The sequence below is a fragment of the Lygodium microphyllum genome, chromosome 4, assembly GCF_053477565.2.
Source record: "Lygodium microphyllum isolate KBCC chromosome 4, Lygodium_microphyllum_v1.1.10, whole genome shotgun sequence".
Taxonomy (NCBI): Eukaryota; Viridiplantae; Streptophyta; class Polypodiopsida; order Schizaeales; family Lygodiaceae; genus Lygodium; species Lygodium microphyllum.
Genome location: NC_141138.1, coordinates 5,487,154 through 5,511,977, shown reverse-complemented (window position 1 = coordinate 5,511,977; position 24,824 = coordinate 5,487,154). Strand labels below are relative to the sequence as shown.

At 42.8% G+C, this 24,824-nt stretch overlaps 1 protein-coding gene across 8 annotated transcripts in view; it reads left to right on the top strand.

Moving 5' to 3' along the window:
* Positions 1–24,824, top strand: part of LOC148036758 (orotidine 5'-phosphate decarboxylase) — a 43,443-nt gene that overhangs the window by 5,998 nt on the left and 12,621 nt on the right. For 3 of the 8 annotated variants that reach the window (XM_087675630.1, XM_087675631.1, XM_087675632.1), the window contains 2 exons: positions 23,405–23,465; positions 23,551–23,699. In XM_087675630.1, the coding sequence (XP_087531756.1) occupies positions 23,583–23,699 (117 nt within the window). In that variant the 5' untranslated portion in view covers positions 23,405–23,465; positions 23,551–23,582. Of the gene's footprint in view, positions 1–23,404; positions 23,475–23,550; positions 23,700–24,824 lie in introns of all 8 variants that reach the window. The other 5 variants (XM_087675634.1, XM_087675636.1, XM_087675635.1 and 2 more) reach the window with 3 other exon arrangements.

Here is a 24,824-nt window from a genome sequence, read left to right as displayed (position 1 = left end):
AATTCTCAGCAATTCTTAGCCATGGATAGCAGAGTACAGCCAAATTTGGTGGACAGCAGAGAGTTTATTGCTGTAAACCCTAAATTATAGCAGTAATTAGGGTTTAGCAGTCACCTTGGGACCCGTGCCATCAGTCAAAGGCATTGTACACTGAAATCAGCACCGGAAATTCGTGGAATTGTGAGGATTTCAGATGTGAGCCCATCTATTGTGAATTTGGGGCAGCATTTGACCAGTTGGGGCTCCATTAGAGCAAGTCCTGGGTGAAAATCGAGGGGCAATTTGCCTGAATGCTTTGCTGATTATTGGAACAGCAAGGGGCTTTTGAATCAGCCAAGGAGATTGTGAAATCTTGGCTTGTAATTTATCCATCAACAATTGAAATTAAAGAAATACCGAAAGGGGCGCCAGTTTTGGGGCCAACAGGGTGTCCACTGTCCAAGTTAATGAAGTAAAATGAGCATTTCAGTTTATGTTCATTTGCTAATTGCTGTAATTAAGTGCTTAATCAGGTTAAACCACCCTATGCGAGAAGGAAGGCTGGTTTCATGGTTCCCTTGTCGTCTAGTCCGGTTAGGATACCTGGCTTTCACTCAGAATTAATTCTGAAAATTAATTTCAGCCCTTTTGACCCTGCCCAAAATTAAACATGCCCATCTGGAATGAAATTGGCTAGGCCATTTGCAACTTGGAGTGGTTTCCAACCTCTGTTGACCCTTAGACTAGCATTAATTAATTAATTAATGCTAGTCCCTAGTGTCACCACTGACACTTAATGGCCAAACAATTGTCCTAGGGTCCAACCTGGCATCAACTGACCACCAAAACCCAGTTGGCATAACTTAACACAACTTTTGCCTTTAACACCCACTGCATCCTCGGGGTCCTTGGCCCGTTCCCATGAAATAACTGCCATGTGCATTACATGTGCTAAACAACCTTGCACATTTGATTAGTAACTTAATCAAATGTTACTAGCAAGATTAAAGCATCTTAAAATTTCACGTCCCCGTGACAGTCCGACATAGACTCTAGATCAATGATGAGGTCCCAAAGACCCTGAGACTCAAGCACTTGTTGCATGAAATTAGACCAAGTGGTAAAATTTGACCCATTAAAACGTGTCTTATCCGTGAAGGCATTCTTGGCCGTTGCAACAGGAGTGGTAGTGCTCAAAGATGGATAGTGTGAAAAAGTGTAGTGTGGGTAGGATGGATGAGTGGAGTACACTTGGGAATGGGCCCCAGAGTGCCCACCAGGCATGCGTGTAGTGTGCAAGGTGGATCCATAGGTAGGGATGGGTTGACTAGGCATGGGCATGGTAGCCACATGAGGAACCCAAGGAGGTGGGACAAGAACATGGTGAGCAAAAGATGGAAATCCGTGTAACCCAAGGAGAGCGTGAAGACGCACCATAAGCTGAGGATGGAAACCCCTGCATATGAGTGGTCATAGGAGATGTGAAGCTAGGGATAGTGAGAGGGATGCCCATCACAGTTGTCCCAGGAGTTACGGGTGTGCTCATGTGTTGAAAGGTGAGAGGCACTGTGTTAAAGGGTGGCATTCCCCCTGACGAAGTACCATGGTACAAAGAGGTAGAGAATGGAGTGGAGAAGGAAAAGGTGCTAGGAGTGGAGATGGAAGATCCAAGCCCTAGGGTGTGTGATGCAGATGTCCAAGGTTTTGGAAAGATGATGAGAGGTGTGATTAGAAGAGGGTGGGATGGGAGGGAAGTGAGAAGTGTGTGTGATATGCTCAAATGAAACAAAAGCTGTAGATGTACCCGAATTTCGTCTGCTTCGTGAGCCCCCTCTATTGAAGTTCACATACGCAAAGCCATTTGGATCCTGTACCTCAAAAGAAGAAACAGGCGAGGGTTTTGATTCATGCAACACAAAAGAATTGTACAAACCTAACATTGGACCTGACAAAGATGATGAAGATGGATCGCTAGACGTTCGGAATGCCGTATGTCCTCCATGATCGGAGAGGTGGCCAGCCTTACCAACCGGTCCGGATGTGGTAGCAAAATTGGTAGGAGGGGTGTAAACATCACTATACTTGTTGCGATAGTACTCCTTAAAGTCCTCCTTTGTCATGTTAGTGAAATCTGGTGAAGGTGGAGTGTCGTCCTTCTCACCGAGTCCATAATGCCGTCTCAGGGCCTCCAATGATGGAGAAGCCTGATATGACATCATAGGAACTAGAGAAGGTGTCTGGGACATTGTGATTCGGTTATGAGTCGTATTGTGTGCCTCGCACAAAGACTAGCTCTCCACAATATCCGCAGGATACTCTTTACAAGAGCATCAGCTCTGGTACCATGTGAAGGAAATTGCTAGGACAATCACTGAACAATCACTGTCTCTCGGTAGAGTGAATTGTAGAACCGTGGGTGGTTGAGGTGGCATTCCTGAAATCCTAGAAAAAATAGAAGCAACCTCCGTAGTGCATTGTAGCGGTTGTGAGGAGGCCATGATACTAGTCGATCCTCTCGTGGCTCGAAAGGGCTTAGTACTCATCGGATACGTCTTATTGCCTTGAGCATAAAAATCTGAAAGTTGGTGCAGAATGAACTTTGTGGCCTAGAAGAGAGAGGTGGCACAATGAGTGCCTAGGGGTAGATTCACATACTCCCGTGTTGTAGGGAGCAAAGGTCCATGTCGGCTAGCATCAGTGGGGGTTCCAGTGATGCTGAAAGAGGAGCATCCAATGGTCTATCCATCTACCTATGGAGAAGTCATAGCACTGGAGTGTCAATCTGTAAAAGGAAGGGAGGGTGGGAGACAAAGAGAAGGGTATCTTTGCCTCCTAGTGGTGCAACAGAAATGAAGGGAAAAATCAGTCGATGATGCCGAATCTGCAACTTGTCTTTGCCTTCTTTGATGCAGAGGATCTTTGTGGCTTGTTGAGCACCTCTGGCTCTGATACCATGTCAAAAAAATAGACAAAGACCAGAGAGACAGTAGGGTTTGCGAGGAGAAACATGGAGTGTGTACAACAAACACTAGGAGAGAAGAGAAACTAAAAAACACAAGGAGAACATGGTGACGATACATTGAATCATGCTATGAGAAGAAAAACTGAGCGAAACACAGTCCTCCGGGCAGTGGGCTATTGAAGTAATCACTGGAAGGTGAAGGACAGCTGAGTCAAGGGAGCGAACTGCAGTCCTTTGATGCCATCAGAGATGTGGAAGATGATCATTAGCTGAACTGTGGTCCTCTAATGTTGGGGAGATGGCTTGGGCAGCAAAATGCAAATCCCAGTGCGTGTTGGAGCTGTCAAATGTAAGGAGAGTAACCTAGATGTTGACAGCAGGGGATGGATGATGACGCCAAATGAAGGGACATCCACTAGGAGGGTGAACACAGCGTGTGAAGGTATGTCAACCCAAAAACGTTGGTATCTAGGGCTACAAAAATTGGTGCCAGATGTGGGGTGACTCCAGGTAGGAAGATGTTGATGATGTGAGAGTGCGCTGCGGAAGAGGGAATACGAACACGAAGGGAGAGAGAGAGAGAAAGCAGAAAATAAGGAAGAGAAATCTGCACTGACTGAAATGAATGCTGAATACACTGAAATGGACTGATCAGTCCCTGCATGCAGCCCACAGCGTCAGTGAGGGCACCAGATCAGGCTGATGATGATGGTAGCACCACCACGAGGGAGAAGGAGTGTTGGAATCTGCAAGAAGACAAGTGACCAAGTGGGGAGGGGGGCTGCCTATAAATAGGCAACGGACAAACCCTAACCCTAACCCTAAAATGGGCGTAAACCCTAAAATGGGCGCAAACCCTAAAATGGACGCAAACCCTAAAAATGCCCTAAAATGGGCGTCCCACATCAGTGACCAAAAAAGTGGCCGGGCAGCCAGTGGCTGCCCACTAAAAGAGGCCAAAATGAAATACACATCCTAAGACAGCCAGTCAAGAGTGACTAGCCTCCCCCATCATAACACATGACAAACATGTCAGAGCTCCTAATGTCCTCGTCTGACTCAGACTGAGGCTCACAGGTAGGAGATGACAAGGCATGACAAACATGACTGCTAACACCCCCTCTCAGATCCTGGATGTGGCTGAAGGCCGAAGAGGAAATAGATCCTGGGGTGGCAAGAGGAATGCCAATGTCGATGAAGTTCGTCGATGTAGACTGCCGCTGAAGGAACTCCTCACGATCCTGAGAATCCCCCTCTAAAACACTAGGGGCCAGGGAATCCACAGCCGCATCACCGAGATCGTCCCCCTCTGAAAGGGATGGGGGGTACGAGGGAACCACCGAAGGAGAGGGTGGGGGATGGGAAGGAACCTGTGGAATCGAAGGTGCACAAGCGGGAACGGTTGTAGCAATAGACTGCCTCGGAGGACCCTGCATCAAAGAAGGGGAATGGAGCCTGTAAAGCCCGCTCTCCTGCCAACCTGTAGATAAGACAGCTCCTGTAAGAGAATCCTCAATAACAACGGCATGCTCTGTGAAGATCACTCGTGTGCCAAGCCTCGTAAGGCCATAAACTGAGAGGAGGGGAAGGCCCAAATCCGGAAAATGTAGGGCCTGTGAAAAGGAGCTCGAAGGTCGGTTGGTAAACAAAGGCAATGTGCCAACACCACTACTAGGCATCGATAAAATGTCACCAACAGTGACTGAACCCTCTGATGGACGGAGATCCTGTAACAAATCACCTCGGGGAGTCATATGACTCGAAGCACCACTGTCCACTAACCAAGGCTGCGCAGAAGACACTGCAGCCACGGAAGAAGGATCCTTCTCCAAAGCATGGATATGAAGGAACACTGACTCATGGGTAACAACTGGTGTAGAGGTAGAATAAGGCTCCGATGTAGATCCACCCTTCGCTCCCGGACGAAGGTGAGGGTACTTCTTCCAGCATTTCTCCTCGGGATGTGTCCCTTTCCCACAATGTGGGCACTTCGGTCTCTCTAAATCTGTGTCAGAGCGTGAAGAACTGTCCTTCTTCTTAGCCTTTGACTTCTTCTTCTTCTTCTGTCCTCCCGAACCTGCAACAAAGGCTCTAGTGGAATCGGATCCACTAGCACTGACCTCTCTCAGTTGCTCGTCATGCTCCAAGACAAGCGGGGATAGCTCCTCCCATAGAAGCTTCTCACGGGTCCTCGATGTAAGAAGGCTGGTGTAGAAGACATCAAACCGAGGCGATGGCAGCTGAGTCAAAAGAATCATAGCCATGTCTTCAGAAGATATCGTCCGACCGAGGGATGCAAGCTCATCCCTCATATCCTGTAATCTGTTGATGTGGTCCTTCAGGGAAGGACTATCATCAATAGCGAGCATCCGCAACTTCTTTTCGAGAGATATCCGGTGGGCAAACGTCTTCTGATGGTAGAGAGACGCGAGCTTTCTCCACACGTCTGCTGCAATCTTCAACCTGTGAACATGAACAAGGACAGAATCCTGCAAACTCAGAAAGAGGAAAGATCTGGCTCTAGAATTGAGCCGATCCCATAAGGTTGCACGATCCATAGATGTCCCATCTGCGGGATCCACCTGAGGCCGGGGAATAGGAACAGAAACAAGCTCCCAAAGATCAAAGGAGTCCAAGATATACTCCACCTTGCAGGACCATAGAGAAAAGTTGGAGCCATCCAACCGGTCCTCTTTGGGCAGCTGAGGAAGTACGGATACCTGTACAGGGGGTACCAAAGGCTGCATCTTCGGCCCACTGGAAGGGGATCGCCAAGATACATGAATAGAAGGGGGACGGGAAAGAGGAATAGACTCCGGACGACGGTCCTCGTGATAGAAATCACGCCTCCGTTCAGATGAGTGTCGAGACAAAAGCTCGTCATCTGAGTCATCAAAGCCCGTAAACTGATGAGAAGACATCTTCAATATCTGCAAACACCAAAACACAACAAGGGAAGGTTGCCGGTGCCGAAACACAAACACCAGAAGCTCCTGAGCTGGCCGCCTTGCACAAAACGCAAGGATGATGTCAAATGCAAATGCTAACAATGCAATCACCACAGAAAAACAGCCTCCTGCCTCAAAACGCCAGTAAGGAAGATGTCGCCTAGCTGTTGGGGAGGCCGCCTGGCTGAAAACGCAAGCAGGAAGAGGTTGTTGATGACGTGGCAACCATTGGAGAAGGCGCCAGCAGCAAACGCAAATATTTGGGACCTCCTGGAAGGGCCGCCTTGGCTGTTGGGGATGACGCCAAGAGCAAACGCAAAGATGTGACACCAAAACAGGCCGCCTTGATCAAGAAGATGGTGCAGAAGGTGACGCCTCAGCTGTTGGAGACGTCTTGACCAGCAAACGCAAGGTTGTGGGTGTTCTCCCGCGTAAAACTCAGCTCCGTGTACTCTCCTTCGGCTCTGATACCATGTGAGAGTGCGCTGCGGAAGAGGGAATACGAACACGGAGGGAGAGAGAGAGAGAAAGCAGAAAATAAGGAAGAGAAATCTGCACTGACTGAAATGAATGCTGAATACACTGAAATGGACTGATCAGTCCCTGCACGCAGCCCACAGCGTCAGTGAGGGCACCAGATCAGGCTGATGATGATGGTAGCACCACCACGGGGGAGAAGGAGTGTCGGAATCTGCAAGAAGACAAGTGACCAAGTGGGGAGGAGGGTTGCCTATAAATAGGCAACGGACAAACCCTAACCCTAACCCTAAAATGGGCGCAAACCCTAAAAATGCCCTGAAATGGGCGCCCCACATCAGTGACCAAAAAAGTGGCCGGGCAGCCAGTGGCTGCCCACTAAAAGAGGCCAAAAAGAAATACACATCCTAAGACAGCTAGTCAAGAGTGACTAGCCTCCCCCATCATAACACATGACAGACATGTCAGAGCTCCTAATGTCCTCGTCTGACTCAGACTGAGGCTTACAGGCAGGAGATGACAAGGCATGACAAACATGACTGCTAATAGATGATAGGTTGGGAAAGGTGACGCTAGATTTGGAGGAGGTTTCCAAGCAGCCAAATGCAAATCTGGTGAAGCTTGAAGGGAGTGGAAGAGGTCGCCAGCTATGGAGGACTGACACCAAGGTAGGAGTGCTGTCGTCAACAGTTTGATGATGATGGCAATAGGGTGGAGCCTCCAAATGCAAGACCTGAGTGATGGGATAGGGCGTTTGAAGGAGAAGAGGAAGGGTGACCATGAATTGTGATGTCCTCCAGTAGGTGTATAGGTAGCACTGGAGTGAAGATGGATGAGTCTAGGAGTGACAGAGGAAGAGGGGTGAAGAATGGCTTGAGGTGGTGTGAGAATGAATGAAGTGATTGCCTATTTATAGGCATTAGCTGTCAAGGGTGGAATATCACTATGTGGGCGCCCTACGTTTTTGTTGCTAGATCACCTCTCTCTACCTAGTGACAATGCTCTCCACCTGGCGTCAGCCTTTCAGGCTGTGTTTTGTATTTTGACCTCGGCATCGGCGATGGCTCTGATAGGCACCTACTACCTCAGACACTTGCGTTTTTGCAGTTCCTGCTCCATCATGGGTTGGATCTCCTCATTTGGTAGGCCGTCATATTGATCCTCATCTTTTGTTTTATGCACTCCTGATCTTTTTCCTCGACTCTAACAACATTTGAGGATTGCATTTTGCTCCCTTGACAACTGCCCTTCATCTTCAAATTACTTTGATATCCTACTGTCGGAGGATTGCATTTTGCTCCCTTGATTGTGCAGATACCCTATAGGTCCTGCCGCCTAATCGGACAAGACAGTGCAGTTATCTTTAGAGCTTTAGCTCCACTGTATGAGCTTTGTTTATTTAGCATGATTCAATGCTTCATCTTCATATTATTTTGTGTTTTCTGAATTTCTCTTCTCTTTTAGGCAATAAGATGCATCCAATGTACACTAAGTGTTTACGAGCAAAGGGAGGATCTTTAGGAATCAGGACCTCTTGGAGATTGCCGCAATGCGCTACAGAGGTCTTCCCCACCCATCTTTGAGTGTAGTGGCTTTCCCAGCCATTGATTCTACAGTCCGCTCCTTCAAGAGATAGTGGCTGTTGGGTACTGTCTCATCAGTCCACTCCTTCGAGAGACGGAGGCTGATCAATTCCTTCCTATCCTTTGGCTCCGTAGTTCGCGCTCCATTGAGAGAGAGTGATTGTTGTCCACCCATGGCTCCCAAGAGCTATCTATTACCTCCCCTCCCTTGGATTGCTCCATGGACAGTGACTTTGATGTGGGCATCGAGGAGATTCAGTGTGATACCCCCCCCCCCCCCCCCTCCACTTGCTTCTCATTGAGGTTCGAGAGGCCACCTTTGGATGTTGCTTGGCTTCTATCCATTAGAGCCCTAGATACCCTCTTTAGCATTGCTAGTGACGTTTTCACCATCTTTCGATGTTTTGGAGGCCACGATCTTTGAGTTTCTTGATTTCCTCTCTCTCTTCAAGGGGGATCCCATGAGAGATTTAGAGGGGGACTCATATTTCTTCTTTAGAGGGGCATCCCATTCCTTTAGCTTCAAAGGGGGTCCCTACTCATCGTGCTATTCTTCACACACCCTTTACCCTCTTGGGGTGGTTGACATCTCCTTGCCATTTCACCCATTGATTCCCTTTCATACCTAGGACCTACAAGTTCTTCCTAGTTCGGGGCTTCGGATGTTTGAGCCATGGCTTGGTGGCTAGGATTGCATATATCTTCCAGCATGGAGTAATGGAGCTTGTGGCTTCTCTCTTGAGGTTGAGTTTCGGGTCTTATCAGCTCATCATGTCTATTGTTTCTTCACTACAGGTTACCTTACAGGTGGAGAGTGGGATTTCCAAGCTGATCTCTCTCTTTCTCTCTCTCTCTCTCTCTCTCTCCCCTCTTTTGTGCCCATTTTCGGGCTTGAGAAAGGGTGTTGAGAAACCATATCATTTAGTACTGTTTCCCTCCATTTCTATTTTTGGTTTCATGTACAGCCCACAAAGGACTTTTTGGGCGCTGAGAGAGTTGGGTGCCACCCAAGAGACTTCAATGGGTGACACTCTAGATTGTTTATGCCTACATATGTAGCAATGACTTCACCCATCCCACCCATCCCACATTCATGCCTTCCAATGTTCTATCACTCTCATCCTTTCCATTGCTGCTCACACCCCACCCGGAGGATATTGCAATTTTTACTGCAGCGAAGACAGTCACAACATTGGCCATTGTTGTCTAACCATGCTATAGGCCCCAAAGCGTACTAAAAATTTCCAGCTTGCATAAGCATCAAATAATACTGAGAAATAGTCAAAAATTGTTGCTAGAAACCCATTGAATGCATCCATAACTCATGTTTCTCAATTGTTCTCAACATAAAACCATAGTAAAGCATATTCTCAGCATAAACCATGGCCGAAACTGTCAATGGCATTCACTAACATACTGCTGTTTATGGAACCAGCTGTAAACCATTGAAAATTGAGCATAATCTAATCATAAATTGATTACTTGCTGATCTGAGAACTAATCACAAACTGCTGTAGATGTGACCCCAAACTGATTGCAAAAACTGATTAGTAACTAATGCAAAATTGATCCCAAAAGTGACCATGAACGGTTCTCAAACTAATAAAAAATTGAGGTGAAATTGATCAGAATTTGATGTCAAAACTGAGGCAAAAGCTTATGCCAAACTGATCATGAAGCGATCCCAAATTGATGCAAAAGTATAGTCTCAGAGCTGTGGTAACAACCATACTCATTTGCATACATCTTAGAGTGATTAGTACACTGAGTAGTGACCTCATGGTAGACATACTATTAGCACAGTACCTTGGATGCATGCTAAATACATTCGAGATCTACTACATATGAGAGCTATCCACAACTGGAAGAGTGGAAGTGCTACCTTCCCCTTGAGCATTAGGTAATACTCCGGATCCTTGCTCTATTGAACTTGATTGAGCCCGAATTGAAGTCAGCTCTAATTGAAAGGCATCCAGGTAAAGCTGCAACAATTGAGGATGGTCTGCCAAGTCATCCTCTTTAATTCATTTTGCATCCATTGGTGAATAATTTTGAAACTTCACCAAATATCTCTTGGAAACTTTACCTCTAACCTTTCTTTCTTTATGTGCCATTCAGGTACCAAAATCTCATCCAGCTGCTCAACCTCAGGCTGAGTTTCAGCAGACATATCTTCTGGCATGTCACCACGAAAAGACCTTAACAAACAGACATGAAAGGCATTGTGTATCCACCAATGTGAAGGTAATTTCGGGTGATATGCCACATTGCTAATCTTTTTCAACACCTGGAAGGGCCCATAGTATCTCATACTCAACTTCGGATACATTCTCTCTCTTCTTTATCTTTATCAACGTTTCTTTTTTAAAACATAGCAATACATAATCACCCTCTGCAAATTATAAAGCACGTCTATGGCTATTAGTTGCTTTCTTTTGCTTTTCTTGTGATCTTTGAAGTGCATAATTTATCTTTGCATATGTTGCATCCAAGTTTTTTACATAACGGTCAGCCTTTAAGACCTTATCCTTAGTCTATAAGATGGGTGGTATCTTCTTGCCACCCTCAACCACCTCAAATGGGGCTTTGCCAGTGGAACTATTGATTGTATTGTTGTAAGCAAACTCAACTAAGGGCAAATATTGCTCCCATTGTGTCCTGTGGTCTGAGACATAGCACCTCTAAAGATCTAACATTGTGGAATTCATTTTCTCAGATTAACCATTTGTCTGCGGATATAAGGAGTATGAGAATTTTAGTGTGGTACCCATATTCTCAAACAACCCCTTCCAAAATAAATTGGTCATCTGAGGATCTCGATCACTGACGATTGACTCTGGCATACCATGATACTTAAAGAAACAAGTGTGCCATATGATAGGCCTTTATTTTCTTCCTCACCAAAATGAAATGGGCTTGTTTGCTAAACCTGCAAATGATAGTCTATATCCCATCATTCCGTGTAGGTGTCCTAGGAAGCTCACCGAGAGAATCCATTGCAATGCTCTACCAAAGCCTATTTGGAATAGGCAAGGGCTGCAACAAACACCCGGCATCTGTTGCCTATCATGCTTTACCTTTTGACATACAATGCATGTCTTGACAAATTGCTCTACATCATCATGCCTCATAGCTGGCCAATAAAAGAAATGCTCCACTACCTTGACTGTGGCATCAATACCTCTATGTCCTGTATACGGAGGAGTATAACTTTAAGTAATAACTCTAGGACTCAATTGCTTCGTGACACGTCGTCGTCCATGCATCATAAAAAATGCCTTTGGCCATTGCACAGTTGATCATAAATATTAGCAAAGTCTGAATTAGTAACATATTGCTCTTTCATGGTATCCAACTTAGTGTGATAAACCATACTAATTGCTGAAATTTGTGGCTTACGTGACAGTGCATCAACCACAACATTCTTTTTACCATCAATATGTATAATCTGAAATTGAAACATAGAGAGAAAATTTTCACATCTCATATGCTTCTTTGACAACTTTGTCTATATCAAAAAGTCTCTCAAAGTTTGATGGTTTGTCTGCACTGTAAAATCAGCCCCCAACTAATAATGTGTCCACGTAGACAGTGCATGAATTATAGTCCAGAGCTCTTTCTCATAGACTTGCAAATTCTTTTCTGTACAGTGGAGAATTTGGCTGTCATAAGTCACATCTTGGCCATCCTGAATAAAAACAACTCCAATACTGTTACCACATGCATCATACTAAACTGCGAATGACTTCCTTAGATTGGGCAACACAAGCACAGGATCTGAAGTCATCTTTTCCTTCGACTTTTCAAATGCTGAAATTTTCACTGTTGTCCATCTAAATGGCACATCCTTCTTCTGCAAGGCATGCAATGGAGATGCAATTTTAGTAGATCCACGTACATACTTCATGCAGTAAGAACATAAATCCAAGAAGCTACGGATCTCATGCACATTTCTCAAAGGTGGCCATGATCGTATTGCCTCAACCTTTGCAAGGTCCATGCGAATACCATCAGTCGATACAATATGTTACCAAAAGTGGATTTCATACAAAAAGAATTCTCTTTTCTTCTCATTGATAACCAACCTATGCTCATATAGTTCATTGAACGCAATATCTAAGTGTTTTGTATGCTCTACATCTTTGAATAGACAATCATGTCATCAAAGAAAGTGCCTACAAATCCTCTACATGGCCTAAAGATGCGATTCATAATCTAATTAAAAGTGGTAGGAGCATTCGTAAGTCCAAAAGGCATAACAAGAAACTCATAGAACCCAAAAAACGTCATGAAAGCTGTCTTAGGCACATCCTTTGGTCTAATGCGTGTCTGATGACACCCACTTTTCAAATCTATACGACTGAGTATGACAGCTCCTTGCAATCTATCCATATAACATAATCGATATGAGAGATCGGAAAGCAATTCCTTATCATGATCTTGTTTAGAGTATGATAATCAATGCACATATGCCATGAACCGTTCTTTTTCTGTACCAAAAGCATTGGAGAATAAAAAAGAGATGAGTTGGGCTGAATCAACCTTTTTTCTAACAGCTCATTCACCTGACTCATAATCTCCTCCTACTAGGCTGCACTAACCTTGTAGGGTGGCTTATTAGGTGGACTACTTCTAAGGATAAGATCTATGCCATTATCTTCAGGCCATTCATGTGGTAGCTGCCCTAGAAGTGACTGAGAGAAGCAATTCGCATACATTTTCAAAAATGACATGCGATTCTTGTCTAACTTAGTTATGTTCCCAACATTCTCATTATCATCTTTGTCCTCAGGTTGCAGATACAACAGGGACGTATTTTCGTTTTAGTTTTACATCAAGTATGAGTATCATTTCCTCATACTGAGTAGTGATCTCTTTTGCACGTGAATCAATCACTGCATGCATACGGTGACACCATGGCATACTAAGCAATACATCACACCTTTTCCACCCTCATCATAGTCTTTTGTTGCTCCTTTGGGTGCCAAGTTGTCATACACTAGCTGCTACAAAAAGGATACATTTGCTGAATTTACATAAAAACCAGCACCAAATGGAGCATTTGCATAATCAACATTCATTCCTTGAGCCCCATAAGCATTTGGGGGTGTAGATGCAATACAAATATACTACTTTGTGCCCTAGGCATCAAGCCAATGCTGCCATACATAGGGTTTTGCATATTTCTAGCCATACCCGAATACATTGGGCCTTGCACATCATGCATTGGCTGTTGCATACCATAGGGATTTGTGCCATACATTCACATATGCGGTCCCTCTTCAACCATAGCATGAAAAATCATATTTCTATCAAAGTATCTTGATTGCCCTATCATAGCATGCATGCACGGTGTCGGAGGGGTTTTTGTCGAAAGGTCAAATCCACCGGGGATCAGAAGTAGAAGGAAGTAGAGATAGGAGAAGGAAGAGAAGATAGAGAATACCCAAGTGGTAAACACTACAAAGACAAATCACAATGAATTGAATTAATATGTATTGAAAGAACCTGGAATCTTCGCACTACTCAGAAGCAATCTCCAGGCATTAGATCTCCTGGAGCTTCTGCGTAGAACAAAAACGTGCATAAAAATTACAGTTTCTTTTCTGCTGCTCGGAACCCAAATCTGATGGCTCTGTTGGCTCCGAAACGGGGGTAAAACCCTAGGGTGCTTGGTCACGGATCTCCCAAATCACTCCTTTTTATTCTTTAAGTTAAATCTGCAGTTTTTAGCCTGTTTACAGCGGTCGCGACGCGCGCGATTTCGTCAATCTGTCCCTCTTGTGAAAATCCCCTCATTGGTTGCACTAGCTTTTTGCATGCCATCCTAATCTAGAAGCTTTTTTCTAACTTTTTCGGATTTTTACAATAAATAATATAAAAAATAGGCTAAAATTATCCAAAATCTAGTATTTTCGGATAATCCATGCAACTCACACTAGTACACACATTGACTCTCTAGATCAATAAATAAGTCGGATGATGATGCATTCTATACTTTTTTACACTGTGTCCTCATAACATTACGACATCCACCCCCTATGAACCTGCACATCCTCCGGTATGTGCCAAAATCCTAGTTGTCACCGGATTCTGAGTCCTCCTCATTCTCTGCAACCATATTCTTTACTTTTTCATCTTCCATATCTTCCTGGCTAGCCCTTGTATCAGGACCACTATTTTCTTCCAATTCTGGCAACTCATAGGTAGTAGATTCCCGCCTTTTGAATAATTTGATTCTTTTCCCTGCTACCGGAAGTTTGATGGCTGTCCCATCTAGCTCATTTAATGCATAAGTAGCATTATCAAACACCTGTCTTACCACATAGGGTCCAAACCATCTTTTGGAAACTTTACGCATGGCACTATGCTGGTTATCTAAACTGCTATCATAAACCAATACCCAATCCCCATCTTGTATGGTTATTGGTCTCAGTCTATGTCTTTTGTCAAACGGTTTCTTGTTCTGTATCCTTGCTGCCCTTAACTTTGCAGTTGCTGCCTCTATGTCTTCTGACTTTCTTTCCAACTGTCTAATGCGTAAGGCCAATAACTCCTCTCGATTCAACTCCTCCTCCCAAAGTAACACACTCCATGTGATTGTCATCTCTTCTATCGGCATGATAGGTTTTTGACCATACATCAATTCTGCAGGCATATATCCTGTAACAGCACTATGAGTTGTTTTATCAGCCCACAAAGCATAAGGGAGCAATCGTGGCCACTCTTTTACCTTCTCTTCACATGCTTTTGCCAATGCCTTCACAATAGGTGGGTGACCTCTTTCACTTTTTCCATTTCCTTCAGGGTTATAGACTGAAGTTAAAGCAAGCTTTATCCCCAACCGTGCAAAGAAATCATGAGCTTCATTTGTATCCAACTCACCCCTATCTACTGTAATTTTTCCCACATAGCCATACCGACAAAAGATCTCTTCTAAGAGAAAAGTACACACAACATTTGTTGTCTTAGTACGTAAAGCTTTCCCTTCCACTTGATTAGTCAAGTCTTCACGAGCAAGCACAAGATACCTCATTTGCCAAAGACTTGTAGGCATGTGACCAAATCCACCACCCACTTAAAATGAAGAGACAATGGATATGTGGGTTGCAATCCATCCCGATGTCTCACAGATGAATACATTTGACATGTCGTACATGTTTCCACAAAGTGAGCAACATCCTTATACATACCCTGCCACCAATATCTTTCTTTGATCTTTGCAAAAGTACCCCAAACACCTCTATGACCAGCCCATAAGCTTTCATGAAATTCTTGCATAACAGTTACTTGTGAAGCTCTATCATCCAAAACGTGCAATGGCATACCCTGTTTCTTTTTAGCATGTTTCCATAAGTATCCATCTTTTAAGAAAAATCCATAGGCTTTCCTCTTGATCTTCTTAAACTCCTCATCTGACCATTCATCTCTCTTTGTTAATGTACTGAGTTATTGACCAATTCTCAGCCACTCTCCTGCATATTTGTCTTCCAGAAACACTTCTACACAAGATGCAAAACATCTAAAGTATCTTCTCTTTGTTGTCCAAGCTTCTGTTAATGCTGTAGCAACACCTTGCATTGCTAAATTCACCCTTGCAACATCATTTTCAGCCATAAGAAAGTCGCCTTTTTCCTCCTCATCCATCATTCCATCTTCATTCTTATAGCGTGCTCGAGACAACATGTTTGCCACTGGGTTATCTCTTCTTACAATATGCTGAAATTCAGGGTTTAAAGATTTGATGTATGCAATCCACTGGAGCATAGTAATGTCCGGGGTAGCACAACTAGTAATCATACCCAATACCGACAAACAATCAGTCTCAATGACAACATGAGCACCCATAAAATACTCTTTATCACATTTAAGGGCTGTCACAATTCCCCATAATTCTCTTTTAACCTGTGGATATCTTCTCTGTCGTTCAGTCAATACTTTAGCATCAAAGCAAATTGCATATCTTTGTCCTTCCTCATCATCTTGCCCAATTGCCCATCCAATCCCGATTGGGCTTGTATCAACAGTAATAATGATAGGCTTTCCATGTGAATAGTCAGCCTTTCTCAATGTAGGAGCAGATTTTAAGAGTTGCTTCAATTTCTTCATTGCTTTCTGATGCTTCCTTTCCCAATGAAATTTCTGACCTTTCCTTAGAAGCTGATAAAGAGCATCGGCTACATGTGCAAAGTGAGAAATCCATATCAAATAGAACACATATGCACCCAAGAATCTACGCACCTCTGATACATTAGTGCATACATCTTGCATTCTATCAATCCCATCTATTTTTGCTGGTGATGGCCTTTGCCCATAAGGCCCACACATATGCCCAACAATCAAAATCTCTTCAACTCCAAAGACAGACTTTTGTCCATAAAGAGTTAAATGCACCTCTTCTAGACGTGTCAAAATCCTCTCACAATCCACAATATAGTTTGCAACAAATTGTCTGCATCCATGAGCATCCATCTCTTCATTCTTTTCATCCATTGCACACCCTTTGATTGGAACATCATCCAAGAAGGGCATAGTTAATTGTGGTATAAAATCCCTGAGTACCCTATTCATAGCATTTGTCATGTGCACCACTGAGTTTGTTGCACCTTGTGGGAGAGTACACATCCGTACTAACCCCAAAGGAGTCTTCATGGTTGTGATATCCCTGCTTTCAATTGCAAGCTGAAACTGATCATAACCCGAGTAAAGATCATCCAAAGAATAGATCGCTCTGTCTACAAAAGCCTCTGCAAATTCATCAATCACAGGACCTGCACCCACATTTCTTATGGTCACTTTATTGGTCGGTTACATGTCTTGAATAAATCTCAAAGCCCCTTTTTTTTTGGGCACAAAAAACCAACGATTTGAGTACGGGGCTGAAGAAGGCTCCAAGGTCTTCATGCGAATCTTTTCATTTAGCAAATCCATCAGCTTTGGCAAGTAAGCTTTAGGCACTGGAATAGGCCTCAAGTTCCATGGTACATGTGGCACAGTAAATATGACCATAGGAGAGACAACATTTGGAACCACATAACCTATTTCACTTGGCTGAAATGCAAATGCCTTCCCATATCTAGCTAACGTCCGCATAAAACAGTCTCTCTCAGCAGGCAAAAGAAACCCTTCTGCACCAACTTTCAATTCCTGTAATGTTTCAGATGTAAATTGATGACCTATATCTTTAGGATCCCGTAAAGCTTGGCTGCCTTGACACTTTTTCATACATACCCTCACTCTCTGGTGGAAGTGGCAAAGCAATTGGTTTCACCTTTTTGTCAACTGTCTTATACTTTGTCTCCACAAGTATTTCAGCCCATTGTAATCCTTCTTGCTGAGCAAACAATGCTATAACATCATACATATCCAAAGCCTTGCACGTAGCTTCCATAAGCTTAAACCAACATGAACTGTTTGCTGTAAATTGAGAATGACCACTAGTAAATACATGCTTCATTCTATCAAGAGGCGAGTATACCTATTGAACAGCACTACTGTAGCCTCGCATTATAGCAGTGCTTAATGAAAATCCAAGTCTTTGAATTCCCTTGCATTTGGAACCAAAGGAGACTCTCGAAGCGTATCCCGATTTCTAGGATGATTAACACAAACAGTAAGAAATTGGAATGCTTCTCTCCCATCCTTACTTCGAACTCTTGCATAAGTAGAACCATCATCAAGCACCTTTGTTTCCATATGCACACCTGTAATATAGAGCTGTCACAAAATCACTGCATATGAGGAATTATCTTGCACAAAGAAGTGTTGCTCTTCCTGTACATCACCAATCGTCACTTTTACATTAGGACATGTAGCATAGAGCTCCCTTGAAGAATTATTTGTAGCTCTCATTCGCCAACCATGATCAGTGTCTTCAGGCCATGCACCATTTTCATACAATCCCCGCTCAATGACATTAATCTCAGACCCATGGTCAAGTAAAGCAACACAAGGAGGTTCACGTTCCCCTATTTTCACTACCGTTTCAGTGGTAGCTCTAGCCCAATGATTTCTTGTGTAGTGACTTCAAGGAATAAATCCTAGAGTCTCTTCTCCATATTGTTGCATTTGCCTTACTCCACCATGCATATTGCTACAAGACAATGCACTTTCGGTCACTTTCTTCTCTTTTTCACATGCTGTCCATTGATTAGTAGCATCCTGCATAGACAATCCTGTACATACTTCATGCTCATATTCAGCCCGAATACCCAACAAACCAGTTTCCTCTTCAAATTGCAGCAATACACTAGTGGTGTCACCAAGAAACTGACACTTTCTTTTAATTATGTCAATGATCTCATCATGAAATTCTCGCTTGGCAATGCCAAGCATCTCTCCCAAGGTAAATTCCACCTGACTGTTTAAGATCCGTTTTTCAAGAACCTTCTTAAGATCTATGGCTGTCTCAATGTCAGATTGTAATTTATATCCTGGCTGCTTGCTCTTCTTTTTGCCCTCTTGTTTGTTATTCTTTTTTTGCTCCTGACTGACCTCTTCCATAACATGCTCGGGAGGTGGCTGATTTGCACCTTTAGATTGATCCACACTTCTTCTTGTCATTCTTTTAGATGTCCTTACAATATCTTCATCTCTTTTTCATTTTTCTTTCACAAGTACATCCGTGTTTTGTACCTTTGCTAAATATACGTACACTAAATATGCATCTACCGGTGATTCCCGACCAATTATGCCACGAATGTCTTGCCCTGCATGAGACATTTCACTATCAGTGACCTTTCTCTTTTCAGCTGCATGTAAAGCATGTGTCCATATTTCAGCCTTTGGACCTGGCCATGCATTCTATCCAACTATAGACTAAAAGTAGAAGCATGTACCACCGCATAAGCGTTTCGGACAGCCAAGTCTTCCAACAACTTCTGCATACCTCATTTTCTGAAATTCAAAGCAAGAGGCAATTCCGTTTCTTGTGCATGAATCTTGCCATCTTTCCAAAAGATAAGCTGTCATGCCAAGGCCTCCTGATAGGCAGCACAATCCTTTCTCTCATGCTGTAAACTGTCACACCACATACATCTTTTTCCAAGTTTAGGGGCTGCTGCCTGTCCCCTTTCCTCTTGTCCTTTTTCATCTAATTTTGCAACCTTCAATTGAAGATCCCGCATCCCTTTGACCAATTCATCCAAGACACCTTTCCTAACAGAGGGAACAATAGCAGGTACAGCCATAGGGTTAGCCACAGAAGCGGGTGGCTTACTGGATACTTCAACTGTTTTGCTCTATAACTCCATATTCAGTGCTCTAAAGCTCAATAGATTCCATTTTTCAAGAGCTTTCTAATGATAGGTCACATCATATGGTTTTGAGAAACTTATGGGCATGTTATCCATGTGCCACCTTTTTAGTATTCCAAAAATGGGATTTGGGAGATTCCATACTTTTTCACACTATGTCCTCATAACATCACGATACCGGCTGTCCAAAATCCATTGGATTGGCACTTCATGATTGGTATTACATTTAGTGCACCTTGCTATCTTGAAGATGTAGAAGATATCTTCTTCTTGCCCTTGCTGTCCTTCTTCGGAGCATTCAAAATTCAGATAAATTGAGGATCCTTTGCCAATTCAACAAAGAGATTTGTTGTTATCCTCATTTGATTCTTGAATTGGTAATCAAATTCCTCTTTACTTTGTTGGTCATCAACCTCATTATGCCTTGAAGGCTCTGCATCTTGCCCAACAACAACATTTTCAGCTTGCTATCCATGGTTTGAGCCTTGTCCAAGGTTAGGCATTGCATTTTCTTTATTCCCTTGTGAATGTCATACTGAGAGGCATCATCACTGCTTAAGCCTATCTCATTGTATGAAGACATATTGCTATAATTTCTCAGGTGAGAGCAAAAATTATCACTAGCACAAGGCTTGGGCTTGCAATCGGGTGCCTTGAGCCCACCAAATCAAGGGATTGAGTGGTATCCCGGCAATGGAACCATGAAACTATCCTTCCTTCTTGGAGAGGGTGGTAATTCCTTGATTAAGCACTTAATTACAACAATCAGTAAATAAACATAAATTGAAATGCACTTTTTACCTTAGTAATGTTGGACAATAGATACCCGGTTGGGCCCAAAACTAGTATCCATTTTAGTATTTCTTTAACTTTAATTGCTAATGGATTAAGTACAAGTTAAGATTCCACAATCTCCTTTGCTGATCCAAAAGCCCCTTGTAGTACATATAATTGACAAGAATTTTGGGCCAATTGTCCCTTGATTTTTACCTAGAAATTGCACAAATGAAACTATTACAATTGGCCAAATGTTGCCTCAATTCACAATGGATGGCATGGCATCTGAAATCCCTATTAATTCTATGAATTTCAGGTGCTGATTTTAGTCTATGATTCCTTTTGTTGGCACGGGTCTCAAGGTTATTGCTAAACCCTAATTTTCAAAAAAATTTAGGGATAACAATAGAGATCTCTCTGCTTTCTCCAAATTTAGCAGAGATATGCTCAACATGACTGAGAAATGCTTAGATATCTTGAGAATGGGTTGGGGAAGGTTAGAGAAAGCCAAGATGGAGTGAAATTTGATTTTCTTTACGAGAAAACCCTAAATTCTGCCTGATGCCTGCTCTAGCCTGCATTTAATGCAGTCACCTATTGCCACGCATCTCCAAAATACTGTCACTTGATCAACAATGCTGTTGCCAGTCCCTTGATGGCCATCTTCTTCAGCAAATTGATATTCTTTGATTAGAAAATGGAGCGGTAGCTCCTTCTCTCTCTCATGTGTTGCTATAAACTAATTGCATAGCTGAGACCCAGTCCCCAAAAACGTTTTCTTAGTTTGCATGGGCATTTTCGCCAAGTGGTAGACTTCTAAATCCATTTTTAAGCATTTTTCAGCCATTTAATTAATTTTTAGAATTAAATAATCTTGAAAATTAATTTCAACCCTTCTGACCTTGCCCAAAATTAAATGTGCCCATCCATAATCAAATTGGCTAGGCCATTTGCAACTTGGAGTAGTCTCCAACCTCTATTGACCCTTAGATTGATATTAATTAATTAATTAATGCTAGTTCCTAGTATCACCATCGACACTTAAGTCAATATAACTATCCTAGGGTCAAAACTGACACCAATTGACCCACAAAGCCTAGCTGTTATAACTTATCGCAACTTTTGTCTTTGAGACCCACTATATCCGCGAGGTCCTTGACCTATTACCATGTAATAGCCATGTGTATCACATGTGCTAAACAACCTTGCACATTTGATTAATAACTTAATCAAATATTATTAGCAAGATTAAAGCATCTCAAAATTTCATGTCCTCATGACACATCTCCTACACGTGAGCCTCAATTTTAGTCAAATGGGGACATTAGGAGCTCTGACATGTTTGTCATGTGTTTTGAGTTAGGAGATAGCTCATTCTAGAGTATGCATTTCGTCTCTCATTAGTTTAGGTGCGTTCAGACTATGCATCAACCCTAGTCTACCCTAGATGGCCGCAATTTTCCATAGCAGCTGCCATGTCAGCATTTTCGTCCCTTGTTTGGGCTGGTCAGTCAGACCAGGTTGACTGAATTATTTTATTATGCAGCAGGTGGTTGACCAGTTTCAGCCATTTTTGGCTATTTATATCTATGGCCAGTTTGGGACAAGCTGATTCATTCTTCTTTTTGGCAGGTATGTGCACATTCACATTCCTGCATTCTTCTACGTCTCCGGCGAGAATTGCTGGCTGCACACTCCTTGTCCGCCACCGTCATTGTCACCATCACCATCACAGGTGTTGTCATCATTATTCAGCCTGATTCGGTACCCTCGCTGACGGTTGCGTGTAGGGACTGATCAGTCCTTATTGTATTCAGCTTTCCTTCATTGTTTAGTGCAGATTTTTCTTCTCTTCTTGCTGTCTCCTCTCTTCTCCTTTTCTCTCCGTGTTTGTGATTCTCTTTCATTGCACACTCTCGCATGGTATCATCACCTACGTGAGGACATAGATTTTCTAGCCAAAGAGGAGACCCCACAGTTGCTGAAAGCTCACATTTCAGCCCGCTATTCGTTGTTGTTAATGCAAATGTTTTTCGTATCATAGGTGGCATTTGACAAAGGTGGGACATCCACAACTCTTCTTTTGCATGTGTTGCTGATTTTCCCTACGTTTGGGCTGCAAGAAGAGCAATCTCAGGTTAATGGCAGGAGCATGGTCATGCATGATTAGGCATTTGCAGCCTGTAAAAAAGGCAAACGGAATTCATGGCAGCAATCTGGCTCTAAGACAACCCCTTATAACTCTCAAAGCAACAAAGAATAGGGTAAAAGAAGAGAAAATGCAATTGTTGTAAGCAAGGAGGACATATCATTGAGGATTGCAGAAGGTCGTGTACAGGCACATCTTAACTGCCTTGATGGCTGACTTTTCCCTGCTCTTCCAGTTGGGGAGGGTCACGTCTTCCTCCATCCATTTGATCTATTGCAAGGCAGAGGAAAACATTACAAAGAAAAAGCACAAGTAACACCAAAAAGGAAAACTTTAGGTTCCTTTTCAGTGTTTTTATTCAGTAGTAGCATATTTTTTAAGGTGGGAAACCTGTCCCATAATCTCCATGATTGTTGGTTTGCGTGTGCCAACAAAACTACAAGAAGATACATGTCAAGAAGAGGACAGCTTTGTGGCACTTCAATGATGTGGACATTCATGAACTTTGTTGGTTCAGGCATTTCAAGGACTCAAACTAGCAATCAGCCAGCTTTTGGTCATTTATTGTATTGAATTGGCCATGAATTTCCTTCAAAGTGGTAATGCAGATGGTTGCTGGTTCCAGTCTCTCTGACCACCCTGGTAGCAAATTCCCCTTGGAAGAGGCTTCCTTGTGGTGGTGTGGTGTTTGTGGTGGATGTGGCTTTAGCCTTTCTTAGGAGGATGTTATCTGCAGCCTCCACGACTTCTGGCCAGGTTGGATTCATCATGTACCGTCTTTACAGCTGCAGGTTCTATTCTAATTCCACATGGTGGGCCACAGGCCATTGGGATTTGGCCATTACTTCAGACTGATCTGTATTAGTACATAATCTCTCAGTTTAGTTCAGATCAGCTTGAAGGATTCACTCAGAATAAGAATCTCATTTTCCAGCCTCCATTGTTTCTCTTTTTCCCCCTCTTCACATGAGTGAATGGTTGAGTGTGTGACTTGAGATCAGTGGCCATTGTCCTCACATGTAGGCTTTACATGTTCTTGGTTAGGCAGATGAAATTATTCTATGTGCTTTGTGATGTTTGATACTTAAACTTGAGTCTATGCATTGATAGTAGCTTGAGATAGAAAAATAATTTTTTATGAGTGAAAGGTTAAAAAATGTAGGGCAGGTCTATGCATCCTGGAAGACCTGCACTTTTAGAAACTGAAGAGTTACTCGTGTGAGTTTAAAGCTAAAGAATGTTTGGCACAAGATTTAACTCTTTCTTTGAACCAGGTCTCCATGCTTGCATTTTACCCAGTAAACATGCTTTGAGGAGAGATGTCAATGGTTCCTGGTGTGTGAGGTTTGGATGGTTCACTGTCCTTTTTGATGTTCTTATTGAAGGATTATAATTTAAGCTGTTTCTCTAACTTGGACAGATTTTGTCACTATGATAGCAAATCATTGAGTAATGGAGTCCGCAACACAGTTAGTGAGGAGCAAGTGTCTCATAGCACCTCATTCTGGTGGTTGGAAGCACAGAAGGGCACAAAACAAAAGTATACAACAAAGAAGACATGTCTTACTGGTCAGTTTACCTGTGTGTTCAATTGCTTATTGATTTAAAGTGAGTTCTTAAAACTAGCTTGAAGTTTAACTCACAAAATTTAGTAGGAATACAAATTTCATGCTATCAAGTTTTAAGTTGTATAAGAAATAAGCATAGGATAGAGCAATTGAGCAGCAACAGATGGGCTAAGAAAAGGCAGCAGCACAAGCAAAGTTATTATTTCTTTTCCCAAATAAGCTGTTCTATGAAGTTGAACAAGGCAACTTTGGTCCTCTGATGTTTATATCAAGTTTGATGATATGTACTTCATTTTTTAAATTCAAGAACTTTAAAGATCCAGTAATCTCTAGGCAGTCAAGTCTATTAAAAGTCAAGAATATCTATTTAAGACTGAAGTAGCTGAAAGTGGCTGGTTTGGATCTACTCACTTGACAGTATCCTAATACATACGCACTTGAAACTTCTCTTACTACGACCACTCATGAGAACTTATATCACTCGCCTAAGTTTAGCAGGGTGACGAGTGCTGACGTACAGATGCTTGCCTTGGATTCTTGGCGCTTGCCTAAAACTGCCAATGCTTTCCCAACTCATCACTCTCCTAAAAATATGATCTCTCATACTCTGTATTTAACCTTGTGGGTTTGTCCCCTGAGGTGTTGTAATAGAAATTTATTTTCTTGGAAAAAACACACCCAACAATGCCACTGCTTGCCTAATTTTGTGATCCTTCTGACTACACTTGCCTATGACTTTTCTCATTTAGAAGCATGCTTGGTTTTCAAACTCAAAATATGAGAAGTTGAAACAAAGATAAAACAGTCTGTTATCCTGCCAAGTTTTTGCAACCCTCTCTTCACCCACAATATGAAAGGTAAAAAAGAGAGAGAGCATGCTGCCTTCATAGTCAATTCAGCCCTTGGTCTAGAGACCAACAGGACATAGTTAAAGATGGAAGATCCTTAGCAGCATGGTAATGTTGCATGTCTACAAGGCAATATATAATATATAATATGTTTCCAGTTTTTCACATGTGTTGTGCATGTACAGCTTGTTGAGCTCTTGCATTACAAGTCTTTAGGTCTGTTGAATGAACCTGTTTCAGTATTGTGTACAAGGATTCAGCCTTGATTACTCTGGGGC